Raw genomic sequence first — 24,502 nt, 5'->3', positions numbered from 1 at the left:
GAAATGACATTTTACTTAGAATAAAAAGATGGACGTATTCAGATATCTCTTCGAATTGAAGCAAAACAAAGTTTACACACACAAACAATACAAATACATTGACAGAATAGTTCTTTACACAAACAATGGAAAATGTTATAGAATAGCAGTCTTTGCTGAACCTAAATATTTTCATAAAGCAAAGAAAGTTGGTATAACTGAAATGGTGAAAGTTCTTGAAGCAGACAAAAATATAACTTCAAAACTTACAGATATTTCTAAAGGAAAGTTTATAATACAATATTATGTCAAAACTGGCGTACTGTCAATATTTGACGGAGAGAAGTCAGTTCAAGAACAACTTACTGACCTGCTGCCAAAATCTGCTCGATGGAAGCTGTCGTTATGCCAATCTGAGGAGCCCCAGCAGGTTTCATCGAACGAATTTTCAAAAGAGCATCTTCCGTGAAAAGTGCTATTGGTTTTGTAAACTTCTTTGCTTTCAATTCATCTGGACCGTCTCTGTCACCAGTATATTGTATTTGAACTGTACCAACAGTTGAAATACCACCCATAAAGTCTTCTGAGTCAGCAAATGGAATGCCAAGCCAAAAGTTTGAACGGTCTCCATTTGTATATTGAGTTTTTTGACCTCCTGTATGGGTCCATACTTTCACATATGGCATAATAGAACTTTGCATTTCAGGGTTAATGGTTGTTGTGAAGTTGTTGTTAAAGTTCATAGCATCTAATGTCAAGTTGTATGACCTCATATCCTCAACTGTAGAATATTCTTCTCTTGGATAATATTTGCCATCTATGTTTATATGATATTTAATACCAGGGTTGTAGAAACAAGAATAGTCATTTATAGTTCGTCTGAAAAGAACAAACATAGTATCTGCATGTTTCATTGCAGTTGTTAAGGCAATATCTGTTCTTGCACCTGGGTCAGCACTTTGGTTTCCAACTTCACCTGCAAAGTCTTTGACAGATATTTGGTGTATAGGGAACATAAGTGGAACTGCAATATATTTGGCAGCTAAAGCATTTGAAATATCTGGGTCCAACATATAGACTGCAAGTCTGCTTTCTATTCTCTTGCATTCAAATTTTTCGCATGTGAACTTAACTGGGTCCCAAGCATCTCCAGCAGCATTGAAATAATAGTTTACTTCAGTGTTGAGGTTTGAGAAACCAAAGTCTAAGTCAACTTTGTCTTTGCAAAATTCGGCGAATGACGTTTTATTTGTTCCCTTTACGTCTGTAAGAGTGAATGGGTCTTGTGTTGGTGCAATGACTAAGTTATTTTTGCTTGGAGTAAGTTCGATAGAAATTTTTCCTGCCCAGTTTGGCAAGTATCTTAAAAACCTGAAGATGAGGAAAGATGACAAAGGAACTCTAAGTTTCAGTTTTACTTTAGTGGCAGCAGTTCCATCTGAACCAGAAAGGTTAACATAAACTCCTGGAACGTTAGGGTCAAGTCTTCTTATTTTCTCAATAGTTGCATACTGGTCTGTTTGTTCTCTAGCTTGTGGTTGTACTGAGTTTCTTAAAGCGAACCATTCATAGTTTGCCCATGTTACTGTTTGAACTAAGTCAGAGTTAGAATATATCTTATATCCCATGAAAACTTCTGGAGCATATTGGTATCCGACATAGAAAATTCCATTGCAACCTTTCTTTTCAGACAACTTGGCAGAAGGTTTTATTTCAATGTCTTGTTCCACGTATAAGAAAGAGTTGTCAATAGAAATAATATGAAACCTGTCGCAAGCAATATCTACTGTTGTTGAAGAACCTTCTCCAAACTCACCTACGTTTCCATAAGAAACAGCAGTTGTATATTCGTAAGTTCCAGGAACTATTTCTGACCTTCTAATGGCATTGTCGCATTCGTTATACCATTCGGAAACATTTCCATTCATGGCATCCAAAACTGTTGGCGTTATATTCTGAGCGGCGTACATTTCATATGGGTAAAAATATAGAATAGTTGGATTTATATGTCATAATAGAACCCACTCGGACCAAGCTTTACTTTCTTCCTGACTGAGTTTTTAACTCTTCTTTTTCCTTCATTGCCACTACTTTCACTAGATGAAGTTACTTCTTCACTACTTTCACTTTGTTCTACTCTTCTCTTCTTCTTTGGTGTCGCTTTTGGTAACTTGCCCTCTGCTTCAAGTTGTTGCATCTTTGCCTCATGTTCACCTAGTATGTTGTAAATTTCCCATGTCCTTTTTGCCTTTGGGCTCTGGTCGCCCATCTCAGGTAACCTATATCCTAGAAAGATTTTGTCATAGTTTGTATTTGAGTCTTCGCGTATTGTTTGCATGACTCTTTCCTGAGTTTCCGGTTCAAGCTCTTCAAACAGAGCTTGTCCATATGGAATAAGCTCGTTTCCAAATATATGTTTTTGTAGCCATTCTGGTTTTCTTTCCATGTTACCAATAATATCTTTTGTGAATGGGAAAGCTTTTACCCAATGTTTCAGTCTTTCGTCATTTATTTCTGTAGTTGGTTTTATTTTGTCAAGGAACATGTTTTTCAATACTAACATTTCATTTGGTACTGTCCATTTGAGTTTTCTTAAATATTCATCCCTTCTCGGTTCATTGTCTGCAAAGTAAGTTTTTATGACATTTTGTAAACTTTCGTTTGCAAGGTCATGTACAATAGGTTCTCTTCCTTCTCTCTCCCTAACTGTCTTTCTAAACTCTTCACCAAATATACCATCTCTATGGTTCTGTGTAGTTCTTTGAGATAAATGTTTTAGAACGTCAGGTGTTATATTTCCATCAGCCATGTTCATTTCATACTGGTTCAAAATATCTGCATCTTTCATATCTTTCAATGGCATTAAAGCCGCGCTGAAAATACCAGCTATATCTGGTTCACCATTCACTTCCATTGCGTCTACAACTTCTTGGAATTGTGGTTGTAAGTTTATGAACCACCTATCCGGATTAGCTTTATGACCCCATCTCATTGTAGTTCCATAGTCTGCAGAAACAAAAGTAGGTTTGTTTCCATATTGGTTAGGTTCTGAATGAACTTTAAACAATGTTTCATTTCTATATGTTTTGTTGAAATTTAACCTTTTATTTTCACCGAGTTCAGCCAAAGATTGAACGTTATATGGTCGTAAGTAAAAAGGATTGTTGTATTTGCGTACATTATCTTTCAGTACTTCCATTCTATGCTGAATATTTTCATCTGATGTTGGAGTCTTTTGTATGTCGGCAAACATTTTTCGATATTCTTCTACTATGTCAGCCGAATTTTTTTAGACTCTTGGAAAGATTCCATATTCACCTCATACTCTTGTTGAGGGTCAAGATTTTTCGGCTGTTCCAAATCTTCATCTAGTTCTGTGAGGTTAGTTTCCAAAGGAGGGACTTGTTCGTTTCCTTCAGGCTCTTCTAGCTGTTGTTGCTGAACTATTTCTTCCATGTCTGGTTGTATCTGAACTTCTTCCTGTTGAGTTTCTTGTACCTCATCTGCTGGCATTTCATATATTCCGAGACCGTTTTTAAAAAAGTTCCCTATCTAAGTCATCCGGACTCATAAACCTTTCTTCTTTCGTTCCGTCTCTATTTTTTACGCGTTTCATGAAGAGAGTTGAATTGTCATTTAGCTCTGACACCAAATATCTCGGAGTAAATTCGTTCATGTCATTTGGATGATATGCTATTAAATCATATCCCTTAGCGAGCTTGTATTTTCCAGGTTTGAAATTATATCCCATTTGGTGCTGAACCATAAAGCTAAATAGGTTCGGTCTGTATTTCCTTCCTTGAACTTTCTAATAGCTTCTTTATATCTGTCACTAAAGTCAAGAGTATCTGGGTAACCATATTCTTCCTTAAGCATTTTTAAGAAATCTTGGTTTCCTTGTTCTCTACTTCTTTTATGTCCTTGCTCTGTTTGTGGTTGTTGTGCTGGTTGTGGAGGTGGTTGTTGTGCAGGGTTTTGAACTGTTGGTTGCTGTGCTGGTTGTGGAGGTGGTTGTTGTGCAGGGTTTTGAACTGTTGGTTTGCTGTGCTGGTTGTGGAGGTGGTTGTTGTGCTGGTTGTTGTTGTTGTTGTGTGCTGGATTTTGAACTGTTGGTTGTTGTGTTGGTTTTGGTGCATGCCTGTGTCTGTGTCCATGTGACGATGTAAATGTTTTAGGTAGTCCTGGTGCAGGTGCTTCTCTTGGAGGGTTTGGTGGTATATAAGTTCCACTAGCTAGTATATAAGTTCCACCAGCTGGTATATAAGTTCCACCAGCTGGCACATATGTTCCATCTGCAGCATAATGTCCTACCTGACTTTTCGTTCTTAAGAAAGCATTTACTAGGTCTCTTTTGGTCTGTTGTAACTCTTTTTCTTGACTTTCCACAACAGCTGTTCTAACGGCGTCATGGGCACTTTGAACTGCCTGTCTCGTTGCTGCATCTGTTATTTTCGTCATATTTTGTGCTACTTCTTTTAACTCTTTGTCGAAACCTTCAGACTTCAGTTTCTTTCCAGATGAGAAGTCGTTCACTAGTTTCACCTTACTATGAAGAGCTTCGAAGGCGTTCTTAAAGTCAGCATTCGTTAAAGCTTCATTTGAACTGTCTTCATCCGCTTGTATTTTTGTCCTTATTGACCCTATAAGTTGGGCTGCTTTAGCGTTGGCTTGGGCGTCTAACCAGTCATTATTAGCTTTTATATATTCTGCGCTTTTCATTGCCTTTTGCATGGCTGCGTCGTTATTTTTACTTTCTTGTGCTAAGTTTTCATACTGTACGGTTTGGTTTTGCAACTGTAAAAGTTTTTCTGCCTTTACATTTGCTTCAACTTCTTTTTTATACTCATCGCTATCCATATATGTCTTCAGGGCTTTTTGTTTTATTTCTTCATCTTTCAGTACTTTATATTGAGTAGTATGGTTTTTCAAATTTATAACATCTTGTTCCATTTTTGCTACTTCTGCTGCTTTTTCTGACACTTTTTTCGCATATTCCTCTGTACTTAGTTCTTTCAGTTGTTCTTCTTTCTTCTTTTTCTCTACGTTTAACTCATTGAGTTTCTTTGTGTGTCTGTCATATTCTAGTTTCTTTTCGTTTTCACTTATTTGTTTCTGTATGTCTATGTTTGACTTTTTGACATCTGTTATTTGATTTTTGAGTGAACTCAAATTCATTTGACTTTGAGGGTTATAAGCTGTTCCGTCTGCAGCTCCACCATAGCCTGCCATTTTCGCTAAAAGTGCCGCTCTTAAACCTCCACTCTGTGCACCAATAACTCGGTTTAAAAGCATAGGGTTGCTTGACATTTGTTGCAACATAGTGGGGTCATTCAGCATTTGTTGTTGCAACTGTTGTTGTGGTGTCAGTTTTACTATTGGATGTTTCAATGCTCCCTTCCTCTTACGTATATTCTTACGTAGCTTACGTGGCATTTTAAGTGAAGTTAAAAAGCGGTTTTATACTAAACATCTTCGGGGCTAGAGGGCGCAACGCGCCTGGAAGCCCCACTACCTTTTTTTTTTCAAGTAGATGTGATTTGATTCTGTACAACTAAATATTAATATATTTAAAACATTGTAGAATTAAAATTTTTGACGATATCAATTTATAAAAAAAATGCAAGCGAATCCTTTTAATAAAGCTAAGATACGATTTGCTTCACTTTGTCCACCTAGTAAAGTGTTCAACACAGGGAGCATGGACTGGGAAGCATGTGGGCTACTTGCATTAGCCGGTAAAGGCACAATTTATCTCTATAAAACTACTAAAAATGATATTTCTTTCTTATGATCCATTGAAATTCTAAATTCTAACATAACTTGCCTTAAATTCCACTATGAGCTACCTTATCTTGCAATTTCAGACGATTGCGGAAGAGTTTTGTTATGGGATTGTGAATCAGGTCTTACACTCGGAATCACTCGTCAAGTATCTGAAGCTCAGTATGTATCGGAGCTTCAATGGTCCCGTAAAATCGTTTTAGGCTTTGCAGAACCAAATACAATTTATAGTATCGATTTTTGGCCGTATGAAGCTGAAGATCAAGCGAAAAACTCACGAATACTTTGGAAGATAGATGTTCCTGGTACATATACAAGGATGGCTGTTAATAGTTCAGATATATTCACTGCAATTCTATATTCTAATGGTCCATCCTTTACAATTATCACGTCAAAGAATGCCAAGCAGGCTCCAACATCTCAATCTCAATCCCATACTTTAGATAAATCAGAAAAAATCGTAGAAATTCAACATCATCCCCATATTAGTAATATTTTATTAATTATGCTTGAAGGAAAAATACTTACGTTTAACATAGCGACCAAATCTGGCCGAAATCTTGTAATCGATGAATCATCCCAATCATCTTTCCATAAACTGCTTCCTTCTTTAACAAATGACAACGAAATTACAGTTTATGGTCAAGACTCGTCACTCAGTATCTATATCTGTAACGAAGACTACATTTTTACAAAATCAGGAACAATAAAATTGAAAAGAGAGCTGTTTGACTTAAAATCGAAGTATTTACCACTATCCGCTGCATGTAACCGTGCACTTCCCGAGCGATACATCGCGTTCTCTCCATCAAATGGCTTAGTTATGTTTGCCATAAAAGATGATATACCTTACGTCATCGCGCAGTCTCAAATTATACCACAGATACCAACCTGTTACGATTTCTACGACGGAATCCTTGCTTTCGGCACTCCAACCGGAAAGATAATTTTCGCAGACGTTTCAGAAGGGAAATACACACAGAACTACCTTGCATCCAGCACATCCATTGAAAAGATCAAGTTCCTTACCAAAGATGTCCTTCTGTGGTACTCAAAAACCGAGTGTGGATCAATAAATCTTCCCAAGCGCCAAGTTATTCCAATCCACACTCGCCTTGGCCCTGCCACAGACCTAATATGTTCAGAGGAGCTCGGCGTTTTCGTCCACGGCAAATACGACCTTGGTATTTTTTATGATGTCAAACAAAAGCCGATGACTCTTCAAACATCCATCACCGCTGTTGCAGTCCAAGTATCCAGAATACCAGCAACATGTTTCCAAGGCGATACTCCCAATTTCGCCGTATTATTATCTACCGGAGAAATCCAAGTCTACACATACAAGAACGGCATAGCACAGATGCCTGTTCTGAGGCTGCGTAACTCACGGGAGAACTCCAGGACAACTTGTCTTGCTTGGAAAGGCGATTGCATCATAACTGCTGACACAGACGGCGTAATTATGTTTTACGACTTTGCTTTCGGTACATCGAAGCAAACATACTCTCCTTTCATCGACATAGACAGGATAGAGTTCGAGAGATCATCCAGCGGATTGTACGTACACGCGAGAGACGGAAAATTTGGTTTTTCACTTGAAAAAGTGGAAAGTTGTCCTTTTTCTGTTTCCTCATTCGCTGTAACAGGAAATGGACTCGTCCTCGTCTCCCCGCTCAATGACGAAGCCGTGAAATTCGTTATTGCAAGAGACTGGAGATCTGTAAAAAGAATCACTTCACCTGCCCTCTTAAAACCGCTAAAAACCGCCCAGCAACGGTTAGAGCTTATGGGTGAGCAATTATTAACGAATCCTACTACAGGAACATGGTCAGAAGCACTTCAAATAGCTGAGATAGCTAATGACCATGGATTTCCAACTGATTCCATTATTTGGAAGTGTGTTTCACGTAGTTTGGGAGGTCCGAGGTTGCAAGCACGACATTCCATGTTTGGAGGGAAAGAAGAAGTTGTTTCCGCGTTGAGGATTCAATCTTCTCTGTTTTCTCCTGCAGATACTCCGATTTCTGCCATTTTCAACTTGTTGTTCAAGTTCAGAATGGGTGATAGAAGAGGAGCTGTCGAAGTTTTCAAGAGTCTCTCCAACAAAAGCGAGTTCACAATAGTGGCAAGCATTTGTTCGGCGTTGCTTCTGTGATAGAAACTGTAATTTTAACCGTTGAGTCTTCAGAAATCTTTGAAGGAGCTGCAATTTGGAAAATTGTTTTCACTTTAGGAGAATATAATTTTCTCTCAAAATATACAAAAATAATATACTTTAAAACCATCGTGACAAAATTCAAAAACGAAGAGTTCTTCTCTCCAAATTTTTTTCAAAATCAAAAAAATGAGATAAAAAAGTACGTTTGGAAAATTCATTTTTAGCATTTTAGGAATTTTCTCACTTTTCTTCCAAATTGACATCCTTAATTAAATTAAATTACACATTAACACCGGAGCCGGAATCATCTTGGATATCAGATGATGATTTATCTTTAGATGGTTTCCTGCAGAAAACGAAGTAGATGATGAGAATAATAAGAATAACAGCAAGAAGAACGCCAATAACAATACCAGCCTTCTGTCCACCAGTAAGTCCACTATTTTCAGGTGTTGGTGTTGGCTTGGAATCATCAGGGCTTGGTGCAACGTATTGTTGTTTCTGAAGTGAAACCTCCGTTTCAATGACATTGGATCCAGCTAACCTAATTTGAAGTTTAACTTTTCCATCTTCTTTGATATCTTCATACTTTGGAGCTGGAATGTTGAGTAGATATGTTTTGCCTTCGTCGGCATGTAATTTCTTAATTGCAGATGGGGTTTCTACTTCAGTTACATTGTCGTCTGGGAGATCTATCCATTTCTGATCTGCATAGAATCTATATTGGAAGCTTCCTGTCTTTGCCTCAAAGTGTTGTAATGTAACTTTAACTGGAATATATTCACCGGCCTTGAATGGTTGTGTATGATTTTCAGCAACAACAGTTGCCGCAGATAAATATGGAGACTTTCCAAGAGAATATGTAACATTACCGGTACCTAAGTTGGATTTATGATCGGCGTCGGTCTCAACAACAACAAGTAACTTTGTCTTATTATGATCCTTTGTAGCGTTAACTTTGAAAGTCCATTCTTTCTTGTTCCCGCTTGCTACGGCTGTTGCATTGAGAACATTTTGTGATATTGCGACGCTAGTGGCAGAGGCGTTGGAAGCTTCGCTTTCTGTTGCAAAGAGATAATATGTCTTTGTAATATTTAAGCCTGTTTCGAGTATGATTTTGGCTGTGTATGGATTGCCTGAAATTACTTCGTTGCCTTCGTTGTATTGAACACTCTCGATAACTGGTGTGGGGACTGTGGAAGAATATGTAACATTACCGGTACCTAAGTTGGATTTATGATCGGCGTCGGTCTCAACAACAACAAGTAACTTTGTCTTATTATGATCCTTTGTAGCGTTAACTTTGAAAGTCCATTCTTTCTTGTTCCCGCTTGCTACGGCTGTTGCATTGAGAACATTTTGTGATATTGCGACGCTAGTGGCAGAGGCGTTGGAAGCTTCGCTTTCTGTTGCAAAGAGATAATATGTCTTTGTAATATTTAAGCCTGTTTCGAGTATGATTTTGGCTGTGTATGGATTGCCTGAAATTACTTCGTTGCCATCGTTGTATTGAACACTCTCGATAACTGGTGTGGGGACTGTGGAAGAATATGTAACATTACCGGTACCTAAGTTGGATTTATGATCGGCGTCGGTCTCAACAACAACAAGTAACTTTGTCTTATTATGATCCTTGGAGCGTTAACTTTGAAAGTCCATTCTTTCTTGTTCCCGCTTGCTACGGCTGTTGCATTGAGAACATTTTGTGATATTGCGACGCTAGTGGCAGAGGCGTTGGAAGCTTCGCTTTCTGTTGCAAAGAGATAATATGTCTTTGTAATATTTAAGCCTGTTTCGAGTATGATTTTGGCTGTGTATGGATTGCCTGAAATTACTTCGTTGCCTTCGTTGTATTGAACACTCTCGATAACTGGTGTGGGGACTGTGGAAGAATATGTAACATTACCGGTACCTAAGTTGGATTTATGATTGGCGGCGAACTCAACAACAACAAGTAACTTTGTCTTATTATGATCCTCTGGAGCGTTAACTTTGAAAGTCCATTCTACTTGTTCGTATTTATATCCAGTGAAGATAGAATAGAAGTTTGGAGATGGTGTATAGAACTTTATACCTCGAACTGAAAAATCTTCTAACTTTGACAATAAGATATCCCAAGCATCTAACATCTTCCTTCCAACTTGTACAACTTTTATTTTCTTAAGTTTCTGTCTACATTCTTGTTCAGACACTATTGTTGCTCTTGGTTTGTTAAAGACAACATCCCATTCTTTCATGACATAACATTCTGGGGCAGAGTCAACATAAATGACTAAACGTTTCAAATTCTCGACTGCTTTGTTATAGTCTCGAAATGGACACATATTTCTGAATGCTTGGAAGTCATAAAAATCTGAAACATCTATTCTGTACATTTTTTTATAAAAATAAAAAAAAATATTTTTTTATTCTTGAGCTTGTTGTTCCATTTGTTCTTTGTTGTTTGTTCTTGAGCTATTTGTTGTTGAAGTTGTTCTTGTAATACAATACTTTCACCAGTTGCATCTTCCAATTCGAAACTTTCTGCCGTCATTGACAAATACATAGGACATAAAAGTTTTACAGGAACAAAGTTTGCGTCAACTAAGGTTAAGTTTATTGCTAAAGTGTTTGAGTTTACTAAAGCTGAAAATCTGCATTCGAATGAACAATAGGCAAACCAGCAGAGAAAGTATTGTTTATACGCATAAGTATCTTTTGGTCATAATAGTTTCTGTCGACATTCGAATAACACTTTGAACCTAAGTTTGAAACAATATATAAGATTGGTGTGCTTAAAGTCAATGGAACAGACATTCCTTGTATGACACCTTTTCCTGTTATAGGAAACTGTTGGTAGTAAAAACCAGATATAAGTTTTGTATTATAACTCATATCGTTTATAGTAAACTCAGTCGGACATCCAAACATAATGAAACCTGCTCTAGTTGCAGCACATGTTACACCCGTCCTTAAAGTATTAAATAAGTCAACAAAACCTGTTGGTGGTATATCTGAGTAAGTATCTTCAAAGGAGTATTTTTTACCATTCACAACAATAAAGTCTTCTGGTGTCAAAAGAGCAAAACAGGCTTTAGTCGTCATTGTGTTTAAGGTTAGTTTACAATATCGTCCTTGAGGACTTTGTAAGTTTGTTGTTATAGAATTATATGACTCAGGGTTTTTAGTCGTAATAGTATAAACCATTATGTCTTCTGCCATTTACTTAGCAAATAAATTTTAATGAAATGTTGTGGTCGTCAAATATTTTTATAACGTCTGGGAAACTATATTTTAAGTTCAACGTTTCACCTCCTTTCATAACGTATATCTTGTCAATGACATTATATGAAACACCACAGCAACTAATGTCGGGTTCTATTTCTTTGATGTTTATATCGTCTGCCTCTGTCAAAAGTTTCAATAGTTCTTTCAAAACTTCATGAGGTGCAATGACATATGAGTTCACTTTTACAGGGTTGTGTTCGACCAAGTTTAACATTATACTTAAAGCTTGACAAATCTTCTCCTGAGTTTTAAGTTTGTCTTTCAGTTGTTGGTAGTCGTTTCGAATATCTGCAACAGAACTTAAGTCTCTGCTAACTTCAGGATATGTTGGTTGTTCTTTTACAGGAACTATTGTTATACCATCTTCGTCTTCGTATGGTTTCCCCACTTCAACATCTCTGTCTTTGACATTGACAACAACACTTTGACTGTTTGTTTGAGTTGGTGAATTTAACTTCACATCTGCCACCGCCATTAAACCTTTTGAAACACTTACACTTCTATTTTTCGGAAATGACATTTTACTTAGAATAAAAAGATGGACGTATTCAGATATCTCTTCGAATTGAAGCAAAACAAAGTTTACACACACAAACAATACAAATACATTGACAGAATAGTTCTTTACACAAACAATGGAAAATGTTATAGAATAGCAGTCTTTGCTGAACCTAAATATTTTCATAAAGCAAAGAAAGTTGGTATAACTGAAATGGTGAAAGTTCTTGAAGCAGACAAAAATATAACTTCAAAACTTACAGATATTTCTAAAGGAAAGTTTATAATACAATATTATGTCAAAACTGGCGTACTGTCAATATTTGACGGAGAGAAGTCAGTTCAAGAACAACTTACTGACCTGCTGCCAAAATCTGCTCGATGGAAGCTGTCGTTATGCCAATCTGAGGAGCCCCAGCAGGTTTCATCGAACGAATTTTCAAAAGAGCATCTTCCGTGAAAAGTGCTATTGGTTTTGTAAACTTCTTTGCTTTCAATTCATCTGGACCGTCTCTGTCACCAGTATATTGTATTTGAACTGTACCAACAGTTGAAATACCACCCATAAAGTCTTCTGAGTCAGCAAATGGAATGCCAAGCCAAAAGTTTGAACGGTCTCCATTTGTATATTGAGTTTTTTGACCTCCTGTATGGGTCCATACTTTCACATATGGCATAATAGAACTTTGCATTTCAGGGTTAATGGTTGTTGTGAAGTTGTTGTTAAAGTTCATAGCATCTAATGTCAAGTTGTATGACCTCATATCCTCAACTGTAGAATATTCTTCTCTTGGATAATATTTGCCATCTATGTTTATATGATATTTAATACCAGGGTTGTAGAAACAAGAATAGTCATTTATAGTTCGTCTGAAAAGAACAAACATAGTATCTGCATGTTTCATTGCAGTTGTTAAGGCAATATCTGTTCTTGCACCTGGGTCAGCACTTTGGTTTCCAACTTCACCTGCAAAGTCTTTGACAGATATTTGGTGTATAGGGAACATAAGTGGAACTGCAATATATTTGGCAGCTAAAGCATTTGAAATATCTGGGTCCAACATATAGACTGCAAGTCTGCTTTCTATTCTCTTGCATTCAAATTTTTCGCATGTGAACTTAACTGGGTCCCAAGCATCTCCAGCAGCATTGAAATAATAGTTTACTTCAGTGTTGAGGTTTGAGAAACCAAAGTCTAAGTCAACTTTGTCTTTGCAAAATTCGGCGAATGACGTTTTATTTGTTCCCTTTACGTCTGTAAGAGTGAATGGGTCTTGTGTTGGTGCAATGACTAAGTTATTTTTGCTTGGAGTAAGTTCGATAGAAATTTTTCCTGCCCAGTTTGGCAAGTATCTTAAAAACCTGAAGATGAGGAAAGATGACAAAGGAACTCTAAGTTTCAGTTTTACTTTAGTGGCAGCAGTTCCATCTGAACCAGAAAGGTTAACATAAACTCCTGGAACGTTAGGGTCAAGTCTTCTTATTTTCTCAATAGTTGCATACTGGTCTGTTTGTTCTCTAGCTTGTGGTTGTACTGAGTTTCTTAAAGCGAACCATTCATAGTTTGCCCATGTTACTGTTTGAACTAAGTCAGAGTTAGAATATATCTTATATCCCATGAAAACTTCTGGAGCATATTGGTATCCGACATAGAAAATTCCATTGCAACCTTTCTTTTCAGACAACTTGGCAGAAGGTTTTATTTCAATGTCTTGTTCCACGTATAAGAAAGAGTTGTCAATAGAAATAATATGAAACCTGTCGCAAGCAATATCTACTGTTGTTGAAGAACCTTCTCCAAACTCACCTACGTTTCCATAAGAAACAGCAGTTGTATATTCGTAAGTTCCAGGAACTATTTCTGACCTTCTAATGGCATTGTCGCATTCGTTATACCATTCGGAAACATTTCCATTCATGGCATCCAAAACTGTTGGCGTTATATTCTGAGCGGCGTACATTTCATATGGGTAAAAATATAGAATAGTTGGATTTATATGTCATAATAGAACCCACTCGGACCAAGCTTTACTTTCTTCCTGACTGAGTTTTTAACTCTTCTTTTTCCTTCATTGCCACTACTTTCACTAGATGAAGTTACTTCTTCACTACTTTCACTTTGTTCTACTCTTCTCTTCTTCTTTGGTGTCGCTTTTGGTAACTTGCCCTCTGCTTCAAGTTGTTGCATCTTTGCCTCATGTTCACCTAGTATGTTGTAAATTTCCCATGTCCTTTTTGCCTTTGGGCTCTGGTCGCCCATCTCAGGTAACCTATATCCTAGAAAGATTTTGTCATAGTTTGTATTTGAGTCTTCGCGTATTGTTTGCATGACTCTTTCCTGAGTTTCCGGTTCAAGCTCTTCAATCAGAGCTTTGTCCATATGGAATAAGCTCGTTTCCAAATATATGTTTTTGTAGCCATTCTGGTTTTCTTTCCATGTTACCAATAATATCTTTTGTGAATGGGAAAGCTTTTACCCAATGTTTCAGTCTTTCGTCATTTATTTCTGTAGTTGGTTTTATTTTGTCAAGGAACATGTTTTTCAATACTAACATTTCATTTGGTACTGTCCATTTGAGTTTTCTTAAATATTCATCCCTTCTCGGTTCATTGTCTGCAAAGTAAGTTTTTATGACATTTTGTAAACTTTCGTTTGCAAGGTCATGTACAATAGGTTCTCTTCCTTCTCTCTCCCTAACTGTCTTTCTAAACTCTTCACCAAATATACCATCTCTATGGTTCTGTGTAGTTCTTTGAGATAAATGTTTTAGAACGTCAGGTGTTATATTTCCATCAGCCATGTTCATTTCATACTGGTTCAAAATATCTGCATCTTTCATATCTTTCAATGGCATTAAAGCCGCGCTGAAAATACCAGCTATATCTGGTTCACCATTCACTTCCATTGCGTCTACAACTTCTTGGAATTGTGGTTGTAAGTTTATGAACCACCTATCCGGATTAGCTTTATGACCCCATCTCATTGTAGTTCCATAGTCTGCAGAAACAAAAGTAGGTTTGTTTCCATATTGGTTAGGTTCTGAATGAACTTTAAACAATGTTTCATTTCTATATGTTTTGTTGAAATTTAACCTTTTATTTTCACCGAGTTCAGCCAAAGATTGAACGTTATATGGTCGTAAGTAAAAAGGATTGTTGTATTTGCGTACATTATCTTTCAGTACTTCCATTCTATGCTGAATATTTTCATCTGATGTTGGAGTCTTTTGTATGTCGGCAAACATTTTTCGATATTCTTCTACTATGTCAGCCGAATTTTTTTTAGACTCTTGGAAAGATTCCATATTCACCTCATACTCTTGTTGAGGGTCAAGATTTTTCGGCTGTTCCAAATCTTCATCTAGTTCTGTGAGGTTAGTTTCCAAAGGAGGGACTTGTTCGTTTCCTTCAGGCTCTTCTAGCTGTTGTTGCTGAACTATTTCTTCCATGTCTGGTTGTATCTGAACTTCTTCCTGTTGAGTTTCTTGTACCTCATCTGCTGGCATTTCATATATTCCGAGACCGTTTTTAAAAAGTTCCCTATCTAAGTCATCCGGACTCATAAACCTTTCTTCTTTCGTTCCGTCTCTATTTTTTACGCGTTTCATGAAGAGAGTTGAATTGTCATTTAGCTCTGACACCAAATATCTCGGAGTAAATTCGTTCATGTCATTTGGATGATATGCTATTAAATCATATCCCTTAGCGAGCTTGTATTTTCCAGGTTTGAAATTATATCCCATTTGGTGCTGAACCATAAAGCTAAATAGGTTCGGGTCTGTATTTCCTTCCTTGAACTTTCTAATAGCTTCTTTATATCTGTCACTAAAGTCAAGAGTATCTGGGTAACCATATTCTTCCTTAAGCATTTTTAAGAAATCTTGGTTTCCTTGTTCTCTACTTCTTTTATGTCCTTGCTCTGTTTGTGGTTGTTGTGCTGGTTGTGGAGGTGGTTGTTGTGCAGGGTTTTGAACTGTTGGTTGCTGTGCTGGTTGTGGAGGTGGTTGTTGTGCAGGGTTTTGAACTGTTGGTTGCTGTGCTGGTTGTGGAGGTGGTTGTTGTGCTGGTTGTTGTTGTTGTTGTGGTGCTGGATTTTGAACTGTTGGTTGTTGTTGTGTTGGTTTTGGTGCATGCCTGTGTCTGTGTCCATGTGACGATGTAAATGTTTTAGGTAGTCCTGGTGCAGGTGCTTCTCTTGGAGGGTTTGGTGGTATATAAGTTCCACTAGCTAGTATATAAGTTCCACCAGCTGGTATATAAGTTCCACCAGCTGGCACATATGTTCCATCTGCAGCATAATGTCCTACCTGACTTTTCGTTCTTAAGAAAGCATTTACTAGGTCTCTTTTGGTCTGTTGTAACTCTTTTTCTTGACTTTCCACAACAGCTGTTCTAACGGCGTCATGGGCACTTTGAACTGCCTGTCTCGTTGCTGCATCTGTTATTTTCGTCATATTTTGTGCTACTTCTTTTAACTCTTTGTCGAAACCTTCAGACTTCAGTTTCTTTCCAGATGAGAAGTCGTTCACTAGTTTCACCTTACTATGAAGAGCTTCGAAGGCGTTCTTAAAGTCAGCATTCGTTAAAGCTTCATTTGAACTGTCTTCATCCGCTTGTATTTTTGTCCTTATTGACCCTATAAGTTGGGCTGCTTTAGCGTTGGCTTGGGCGTCTAACCAGTCATTATTAGCTTTTATATATTCTGCGCTTTTCATTGCCTTTTGCATGGCTGCGTCGTTATTTTTACTTTCTTGTGCTAAGTTTTCATACTGTACGGTTTGGTTTTGCAACTGTAAAAGTTTTTCTGCCTTTACATTTGCTTCAACTTCTTTTTTATACTCATCGCTATCCATATATGTCTTCAGGGCTTTTTGTTTTATTTCTTCATCTTTCAGTACTTTATATTGAGTAGTATGGTTTTTCAAATTTATAACATCTTGTTCCATTTTTGCTACTTCTGCTGCTTTTTCTGACACTTTTTTCGCATATTCCTCTGTACTTAGTTCTTTCAGTTGTTCTTCTTTCTTCTTTTTCTCTACGTTTAACTCATTGAGTTTCTTTGTGTGTCTGTCATATTCTAGTTTCTTTTCGTTTTCACTTATTTGTTTCTGTATGTCTATGTTTGACTTTTTGACATCTGTTATTTGATTTTTGAGTGAACTCAAATTCATTTGACTTTGAGGGTTATAAGCTGTTCCGTCTGCAGCTCCACCATAGCCTGCCATTTTCGCTAAAAGTGCCGCTCTTAAACCTCCACTCTGTGCACCAATAACTCGGTTTAAAAGCATAGGGTTGCTTGACATTTGTTGCAACATAGTGGGGTCATTCAGCATTTGTTGTTGCAACTGTTGTTGTGGTGTCAGTTTTACTATTGGATGTTTCAATGCTCCCTTCCTCTTACGTATATTCTTACGTAGCTTACGTGGCATTTTAAGTGAAGTTAAAAAGCGGTTTTATACTAAACATCTTCGGGGCTAGAGGGCGCAACGCGCCTGGAAGCCCCACTACCTTTTTTTTTTCAAGTAGATGTGATTTGATTCTGTACAACTAAATATTAATATATTTAAAACATTGTAGAATTAAAATTTTTGACGATATCAATTTATAAAAAAAATGCAAGCGAATCCTTTTAATAAAGCTAAGATACGATTTGCTTCACTTTGTCCACCTAGTAAAGTGTTCAACACAGGGAGCATGGACTGGGAAGCATGTGGGCTACTTGCATTAGCCGGTAAAGGCACAATTTATCTCTATAAAACTACTAAAAATGATATTTCTTTCTTATGATCCATTGAAATTCTAAATTCTAACATAACTTGCCTTAAATTCCACTATGAGCTACCTTATCTTGCAATTTCAGACGATTGCGGAAGAGTTTTGTTATGGGATTGTGAATCAGGTCTTACACTCGGAATCACTCGTCAAGTATCTGAAGCTCAGTATGTATCGGAGCTTCAATGGTCCCGTAAAATCGTTTTAGGCTTTGCAGAACCAAATACAATTTATAGTATCGATTTTTGGCCGTATGAAGCTGAAGATCAAGCGAAAAACTCACGAATACTTTGGAAGATAGATGTTCCTGGTACATATACAAGGATGGCTGTTAATAGTTCAGATATATTCACTGCAATTCTATATTCTAATGGTCCATCCTTTACAATTATCACGTCAAAGAATGCCAAGCAGGCTCCAACATCTCAATCTCAATCCCATACTTTAGATAAATCAGAAAAAATCGTAGAAATTCAACATCATCCCCATATTAGTAATATTTTATTAATTATGCTTGAAGGAAAAATACTTACGTTTAACATAGCGACCAAATCTGGCCGAAATCTTGTAATCGATGAATCATCCCAATCATCTTTCCATAAACTGCTTCCTTCTTTAACAAATGACAACGAAATTACAGTTTATGGTCAAGACTCGTCACTCAGTATCTATATCTGTAACGAAGACTACATTTTTACAAAATCAGGAACAATAAAATTGAAAAGAGAGCTGTTTGACTTAAAATCGAAGTATTTACCACTATCCGCTGCATGTAACCGTGCACTTCCCGAGCGATACATCGCGTTCTCTCCATCAAATGGCTTAGTTATGTTTGCCATAAAAGATGATATACCTTACGTCATCGCGCAGTCTCAAATTATACCACAGATACCAACCTGTTACGATTTCTACGACGGAATCCTTGCTTTCGGCACTCCAACCGGAAAGATAATTTTCGCAGACGTTTCAGAAGGGAAATACACACAGAACTACCTTGCATCCAGCACATCCATTGAAAAGATCAAGTTCCTTACCAAAGATGTCCTTCTGTGGTACTCAAAAACCGAGTGTGGATCAATAAATCTTCCCAAGCGCCAAGTTATTCCAATCCACACTCGCCTTGGCCCTGCCACAGACCTAATATGTTCAGAGGAGCTCGGCGTTTTCGTCCACGGCAAATACGACCTTGGTATTTTTTATGATGTCAAACAAAAGCCGATGACTCTTCAAACATCCATCACCGCTGTTGCAGTCCAAGTATCCAGAATACCAGCAACATGTTTCCAAGGCGATACTCCCAATTTCGCCGTATTATTATCTACCGGAGAAATCCAAGTCTACACATACAAGAACGGCATAGCACAGATGCCTGTTCTGAGGCTGCGTAACTCACGGGAGAACTCCAGGACAACTTGTCTTGCTTGGAAAGGCGATTGCATCATAACTGCTGACACAGACGGCGTAATTATGTTTTACGACTTTGCTTTCGGTACATCGAAGCAAACATACTCTCCTTTCATCGACATAGACAGGATAGAGTTCGAGAGATCATCCAGCGGATTGTACGTACACGCGAGAGACGGAAAATTTGGTTTTTCACTTGAAAAAGTGGAAAGTTGTCCTTTTTCTGTTTCCTCATTCGCTGTAACAGGAAATGGACTCGTCCTCGTCTCCCCGCTCAATGACGAAGCCGTGAAATTCGTTATTGCAAGAGACTGGAGATCTGTAAAAAGAATCACTTCACCTGCCCTCTTAAAACCGCTAAAAACCGCCCAGCAACGGTTAGAGCTTATGGGTGAGCAATTATTAACGAATCCTACTACAGGAACATGGTCAGAAGCACTTCAAATAGCTGAGATAGCTAATGACCATGGATTTCCAACTGATTCCATTATTTGGAAGTGTGTTTCACGTAGTTTGGGAGGTCCGAGGTTGCAAGCACGACATTCCATGTTTGGAGGGAAAGAAGAAGTTGTTTCCGCGTTGAGGATTCAATCTTCTCTGTTTTCTCCTGCAGATACTCCGATTTCTGCCATTTTCAACTTGTTGTTCAAGTTCAGAATGGGTGATAGAAGAGGAGCTGTCGAAGTTTTCAAGAGTCTCTCCAACAAAAGCGAGTTCACAATAGTGGCAAGCATTTGTTCGGCGTTGCTTCTGTGATAGAAACTGTAATTTTAACCGTTGAGTCTTCAGAAATCTTTGAAGGAGCTGCAATTTGGAAAATTTTTTCACTTTAGGAGAATATAATTTTCTCTCAAAATATACAAAAATAATATACTTTAAAACCATCGTGACAAAATTCAAAAACGAAGAGTTCTTCTCTCCAAATTTTTTTCAAAATCAAAAAAATGAGATAAAAAAGTACGTTTGGAAAATTCATTTTTAGCATTTTAGGAATTTTCTCACTTTTCTTCCAAATTGACATCCTTAATTAAATTAAATTACACATTAACACCGGAGCCGGAATCATCTTGGATATCAGATGATGATTTATCTTTAGATGGTTTCCTGCAGAAAACGAAGTAGATGATGAGAATAATAAGAATAACAGCAAGAAGAACGCCAATAACAATACCAGCCTTCTGTCCACCAGTAAGTCCACTATTTTCAGGTGTTGGTGTTGGCTTGGAATCATCAGGGCTTGGTGCAACGTATTGTTGTTTCTGAAGTGAAACCTCCGTTTCAATGACATTGGATCCAGCTAACCTAATTTGAAGTTTAACTTTTCCATCTTCTTTGATATCTTCATACTTTGGAGCTGGAATGTTGAGTAGATATGTTTTGCCTTCGTCGGCATGTAATTTCTTAATTGCAGATGGGGTTTCTACTTCAGTTACATTGTCGTCTGGGAGATCTATCCATTTCTGATCTGCATAGAATCTATATTGGAAGCTTCCTGTCTTTGCCTCAAAGTGTTGTAATGTAACTTTAACTGGAATATATTCACCGGCCTTGAATGGTTGTGTATGATTTTCAGCAACAACAGTTGCCGCAGATAAATATGGAGACTTTCCAAGAGAATATGTAACATTACCGGTACCTAAGTTGGATTTATGATCGGCGTCGGTCTCAACAACAACAAGTAACTTTGTCTTATTATGATCCTTTGTAGCGTTAACTTTGAAAGTCCATTCTTTCTTGTTCCCGCTTGCTACGGCTGTTGCATTGAGAACATTTTGTGATATTGCGACGCTAGTGGCAGAGGCGTTGGAAGCTTCGCTTTCTGTTGCAAAGAGATAATATGTCTTTGTAATATTTAAGCCTGTTTCGAGTATGATTTTGGCTGTGTATGGATTGCCTGAAATTACTTCGTTGCCTTCGTTGTATTGAACACTCTCGATAACTGGTGGGGACTGTGGAAGAATATGTAACATTACCGGTACCTAAGTTGGATTTATGATCGGCGTCGGTCTCAACAACAACAAGTAACTTTGTCTTATTATGATCCTTTGTAGCGTTAACTTTGAAAGTCCATTCTTTCTTGTTCCCGCTTGCTACGGCTGTTGCATTGAGAACATTTTGTGATATTGCGACGCTAGTGGCAGAGGCGTTGGAAGCTTCGCTTTCTGTTGCAAAGAGATAATATGTCTTTGTAATATTTAAGCCTGTTTCGAGTATGATTTTGGCTGTGTATGGATTGCCTGAAATTACTTCGTTGCCATCGTTGTATTGAACACTCTCGATAACTGGTGTGGGGACTGTGGAAGAATATGTAACATTACCGGTACCTAAGTTGGATTTATGATGGCGGCGTCTCAACAACAACAAGTAACTTTGTCTTATTATGATCCTCTGGAGCGTTAACTTTGAAAGTCCATTCTTTCTTGTTCCCGCTTGCTACGGCTGTTGCATTGAGAACATTTTGTGATATTGCGACGCTAGTGGCAGAGGCGTTGGAAGCTTCGCTTTCTGTTGCAAAGAGATAATATGTCTTTGTAATATTTAAGCCTGTTTCGAGTATGATTTTGGCTGTGTATGGATTGCCTGAAATTACTTCGTTGCCTTCGTTGTATTGAACACTCTCGATAACTGGTGTGGGGACTGTGGAAGAATATGTAACATTACCGGTACCTAAGTTGGATTTATGATTGGCGGCGAACTCAACAACAACAAGTAACTTTGTCTTATTATGATCCTCTGGAGCGTTAACTTTGAAAGTCCATTCTACTTGTTCGTATTTATATCCAGTGAAGATAGAATAGAAGTTTGGAGATGGTGTATAGAACTTTATACCTCGAACTGAAAAATCTTCTAACTTTGACAATAAGATATCCCAAGCATCTAACATCTTCCTTCCAACTTGTACAACTTTTATTTTCTTAAGTTTCTGTCTACATTCTTGTTCAGACACTATTGTTGCTCTTGGTTTGTTAAAGACAACATCCCATTCTTTCATGACATAACATTCTGGGGCAGAGTCAACATAAATGACTAAACGTTTCAAATTCTCGACTGCTTTGTTATAGTCTCGAAATGGACACATATTTCTGAATGCTTGGAAGTCATAAAAATCTGAAACATCTATTCTGTACATTTTTTTATAAAAATAAAAAAAAATATTTTTTTATTCTTGAGCTTGTTGTTCCATTTGAGCATTTGTTGTTCTTGAGCTATTTGTTGTTGAAGTTGTTCTTGTAATACAATACTTTCACCAGTTGCATCTTCCAATTCGAAACTTTCTGCCGTCATTGACAAATACATAGGACATAAAAGTTTTACAGGAACAAAGTTTGCGTCAACTAAGGTTAAGTTTATGTTTGCTAAAGTGTTTGAGTTTACTAAAGCTGAAAACTCTGCATTCGAATGAACAATAGGCAAACCAGCAGAGAAAGTATTGTTTATACGCATAAGTATCTTTTGGTCATAATAGTTTCTGTCGACATTCGAATAACACTTTGAACCTAAGTTTGAAACAATATATAAGATTGGTGTGCTTAAAGTCAATGGAACAGACATTCCTTGTATGACACCTTTTCCTGTTATAGGAAACTGTTGGTAGTAAAAACCAGATATAAGTTTTGTATTATAACTCATATCGTTTATAGTAAACTCAGTCGGACATCCAAACATAATGAAACCTGCTCTAGTTGCAGCACATGTTACACCCGTCCTTAAAGTATTAAATAAGTCAACAAAACCTGTTGGTGGTATATCTGAGTAAGTATCTTCAAAGGAGTATTTTTTACCATTCACAACAATAAAGTCTTCTGGTGTCAAAAGAGCAAAACAGGCTTTAGTCGTCATTGTGTTTAAGGTTAGTTTACAATATCGTCCTTGAGGACTTTGTAAGTTTGTTGTTATAGAATTATATGACTCAGGGTTTTTAGTCGTAATAGTATAAACCATTATGTCTTCTGCCATTTACTTAGCAAATAAATTTTAATGAAATGTTGTGGTCGTCAAATATTTTTATAACGTCTGGGAAACTATATTTTAAGTTCAACGTTTCACCTCCTTTCATAACGTATATCTTGTCAATGACATTATATGAAACACCACAGCAACTAATGTCGGGTTCTATTTCTTTGATGTTTATATCGTCTGCCTCTGTCAAAAGTTTCAATAGTTCTTTCAAAACTTCATGAGGTGCAATGACATATGAGTTCACTTTTACAGGGTTGTGTTCGACCAAGTTTAACATTATACTTAAAGCTTGACAAATCTTCTCCTGAGTTTTAAGTTTGTCTTTCAGTTGTTGGTAGTCGTTTCGAATATCTGCAACAGAACTTAAGTCTCTGCTAACTTCAGGATATGTTGGTTGTTCTTTTACAGGAACTATTGTTATACCATCTTCGTCTTCGTATGGTTTCCCCACTTCAACATCTCTGTCTTTGACATTGACAACAACACTTTGACTGTTTGTTTGAGTTGGTGAATTTAACTTCACATCTGCCACCGCCATTAAACCTTTTGAAACACTTACACTTCTATTTTTCGGAAATGACATTTTACTTAGAATAAAAAGATGGACGTATTCAGATATCTCTTCGAATTGAAGCAAAACAAAGTTTACACACACAAACAATACAAATACATTGACAGAATAGTTCTTTACACAAACAATGGAAAATGTTATAGAATAGCAGTCTTTGCTGAACCTAAATATTTTCATAAAGCAAAGAAAGTTGGTATAACTGAAATGGTGAAAGTTCTTGAAGCAGACAAAAATATAACTTCAAAACTTACAGATATTTCTAAAGGAAAGTTTATAATACAATATTATGTCAAAACTGGCGTACTGTCAATATTTGACGGAGAGAAGTCAGTTCAAGAACAACTTACTGACCTGCTGCCAAAATCTGCTCGATGGAAGCTGTCGTTATGCCAATCTGAGGAGCCCCAGCAGGTTTCATCGAACGAATTTTCAAAAGAGCATCTTCCGTGAAAAGTGCTATTGGTTTTGTAAACTTCTTTGCTTTCAATTCATCTGGACCGTCTCTGTCACCAGTATATTGTATTTGAACTGTACCAACAGTTGAAATACCACCCATAAAGTCTTCTGAGTCAGCAAATGGAATGCCAAGCCAAAAGTTTGAACGGTCTCCATTTGTATATTGAGTTTTTTGACCTCCTGTATGGGTCCATACTTTCACATATGGCATAATAGAACTTTGCATTTCAGGGTTAATGGTTGTTGTGAAGTTGTTGTTAAAGTTCATAGCATCTAATGTCAAGTTGTATGACCTCATATCCTCAACTGTAGAATATTCTTCTCTTGGATAATATTTGCCATCTATGTTTATATGATATTTAATACCAGGGTTGTAGAAACAAGAATAGTCATTTATAGTTCGTCTGAAAAGAACAAACATAGTATCTGCATGTTTCATTGCAGTTGTTAAGGCAATATCTGTTCTTGCACCTGGGTCAGCACTTTGGTTTCCAACTTCACCTGCAAAGTCTTTGACAGATATTTGGTGTATAGGGAACATAAGTGGAACTGCAATATATTTGGCAGCTAAAGCATTTGAAATATCTGGGTCCAACATATAGACTGCAAGTCTGCTTTCTATTCTCTTGCATTCAAATTTTTCGCATGTGAACTTA

At 37.2% G+C, this 24,502-nt stretch overlaps 10 protein-coding genes and 2 pseudogenes across 12 annotated transcripts, besides 3 other annotated features; 2 read left to right on the top strand and 10 right to left on the bottom strand.

The window, feature by feature from the left end:
- Positions 1 to 3,028: part of a mobile genetic element that runs on past the window's edge.
- On the bottom strand, positions 874 to 1,607 carry TVAGG3_0295320 (protein of unknown function, DUF4106 family; the record flags this gene model as incomplete). The annotated part of the gene is made up of 1 exon (XM_051229263.1): positions 874 to 1,607. A coding segment is annotated over one exon (734 nt), but the record flags the coding sequence as incomplete, so codon positions are not given.
- Positions 3,029 to 4,881: 1,853 nt separating the features above from the next.
- On the bottom strand, positions 4,882 to 5,412 carry TVAGG3_0295300 (protein of unknown function, DUF4106 family; the record flags this gene model as incomplete). Its single annotated transcript, XM_051229262.1, has 1 exon — positions 4,882 to 5,412. A coding segment is annotated over one exon (531 nt), but the record flags the coding sequence as incomplete, so codon positions are not given.
- A 265-nt stretch (positions 5,413 to 5,677) lies between these two features.
- TVAGG3_0295290 lies at positions 5,678 to 7,915 on the top strand (annotated as a pseudogene). The gene has a single exon. A coding segment is annotated over exon 1 (2,238 nt).
- A 2,002-nt stretch (positions 7,916 to 9,917) lies between these two features.
- Positions 9,918 to 14,724: a mobile genetic element.
- Positions 11,124 to 11,660, bottom strand: TVAGG3_0295280 (protein of unknown function, DUF4106 family; the record flags this gene model as incomplete). The annotated part of the gene is made up of 1 exon (XM_051229261.1): positions 11,124 to 11,660. The coding sequence occupies one exon, from the start codon at positions 11,658 to 11,660 to the stop codon at positions 11,124 to 11,126; it is 537 nt and encodes a 178-aa protein (XP_051098991.1).
- On the bottom strand, positions 12,037 to 12,690 carry TVAGG3_0295270 (protein of unknown function, DUF4106 family; the record flags this gene model as incomplete). Its single annotated transcript, XM_051229260.1, has 1 exon — positions 12,037 to 12,690. One exon carries the CDS (start codon positions 12,688 to 12,690, stop codon positions 12,037 to 12,039), a length of 654 nt encoding a protein of 217 aa, XP_051098990.1.
- On the bottom strand, positions 12,754 to 13,602 carry TVAGG3_0295260 (protein of unknown function, DUF4106 family; the record flags this gene model as incomplete). The annotated part of the gene is made up of 1 exon (XM_051229259.1): positions 12,754 to 13,602. A coding segment is annotated over one exon (849 nt), but the record flags the coding sequence as incomplete, so codon positions are not given.
- A 56-nt stretch (positions 14,725 to 14,780) lies between the features above and the next one.
- On the bottom strand, positions 14,781 to 15,351 carry TVAGG3_0295240 (protein of unknown function, DUF4106 family; the record flags this gene model as incomplete). Its single annotated transcript, XM_051229258.1, has 1 exon — positions 14,781 to 15,351. A coding segment is annotated over one exon (571 nt), but the record flags the coding sequence as incomplete, so codon positions are not given.
- Positions 15,352 to 16,509: 1,158 nt separating this feature from the next.
- On the bottom strand, positions 16,510 to 17,112 carry TVAGG3_0295230 (protein of unknown function, DUF4106 family; the record flags this gene model as incomplete). The annotated part of the gene is made up of 1 exon (XM_051229257.1): positions 16,510 to 17,112. A coding segment is annotated over one exon (603 nt), but the record flags the coding sequence as incomplete, so codon positions are not given.
- Positions 17,113 to 18,547: 1,435 nt separating this feature from the next.
- Positions 18,548 to 19,524, top strand: TVAGG3_0295220 (WD repeat-containing protein 11 family; the record flags this gene model as incomplete). The annotated part of the gene is made up of 1 exon (XM_051229256.1): positions 18,548 to 19,524. A coding segment is annotated over one exon (977 nt), but the record flags the coding sequence as incomplete, so codon positions are not given.
- Positions 19,525 to 19,896: 372 nt separating this feature from the next.
- TVAGG3_0295210 lies at positions 19,897 to 21,217 on the bottom strand (annotated as a pseudogene). Its single transcript has one exon. A coding segment is annotated over exon 1 (1,321 nt).
- A 396-nt stretch (positions 21,218 to 21,613) lies between these two features.
- Positions 21,614 to 24,502: a mobile genetic element.
- On the bottom strand, positions 22,821 to 23,357 carry TVAGG3_0295200 (protein of unknown function, DUF4106 family; the record flags this gene model as incomplete). Its single annotated transcript, XM_051229255.1, has 1 exon — positions 22,821 to 23,357. The coding sequence occupies one exon, from the start codon at positions 23,355 to 23,357 to the stop codon at positions 22,821 to 22,823; it is 537 nt and encodes a 178-aa protein (XP_051098985.1).
- On the bottom strand, positions 23,811 to 24,444 carry TVAGG3_0295190 (protein of unknown function, DUF4106 family; the record flags this gene model as incomplete). Its single annotated transcript, XM_051229254.1, has 1 exon — positions 23,811 to 24,444. A coding segment is annotated over one exon (634 nt), but the record flags the coding sequence as incomplete, so codon positions are not given.

Source organism: Trichomonas vaginalis, chromosome V (assembly GCF_026262505.1).
Source record: "Trichomonas vaginalis G3 chromosome V, whole genome shotgun sequence".
NCBI lineage: Eukaryota > Parabasalia > Trichomonadida > Trichomonadidae > Trichomonas > Trichomonas vaginalis.
The sequence above is the reverse complement of the archived record's forward strand: the minus strand, read 5'-3'. Positions and strand labels throughout refer to the sequence as shown.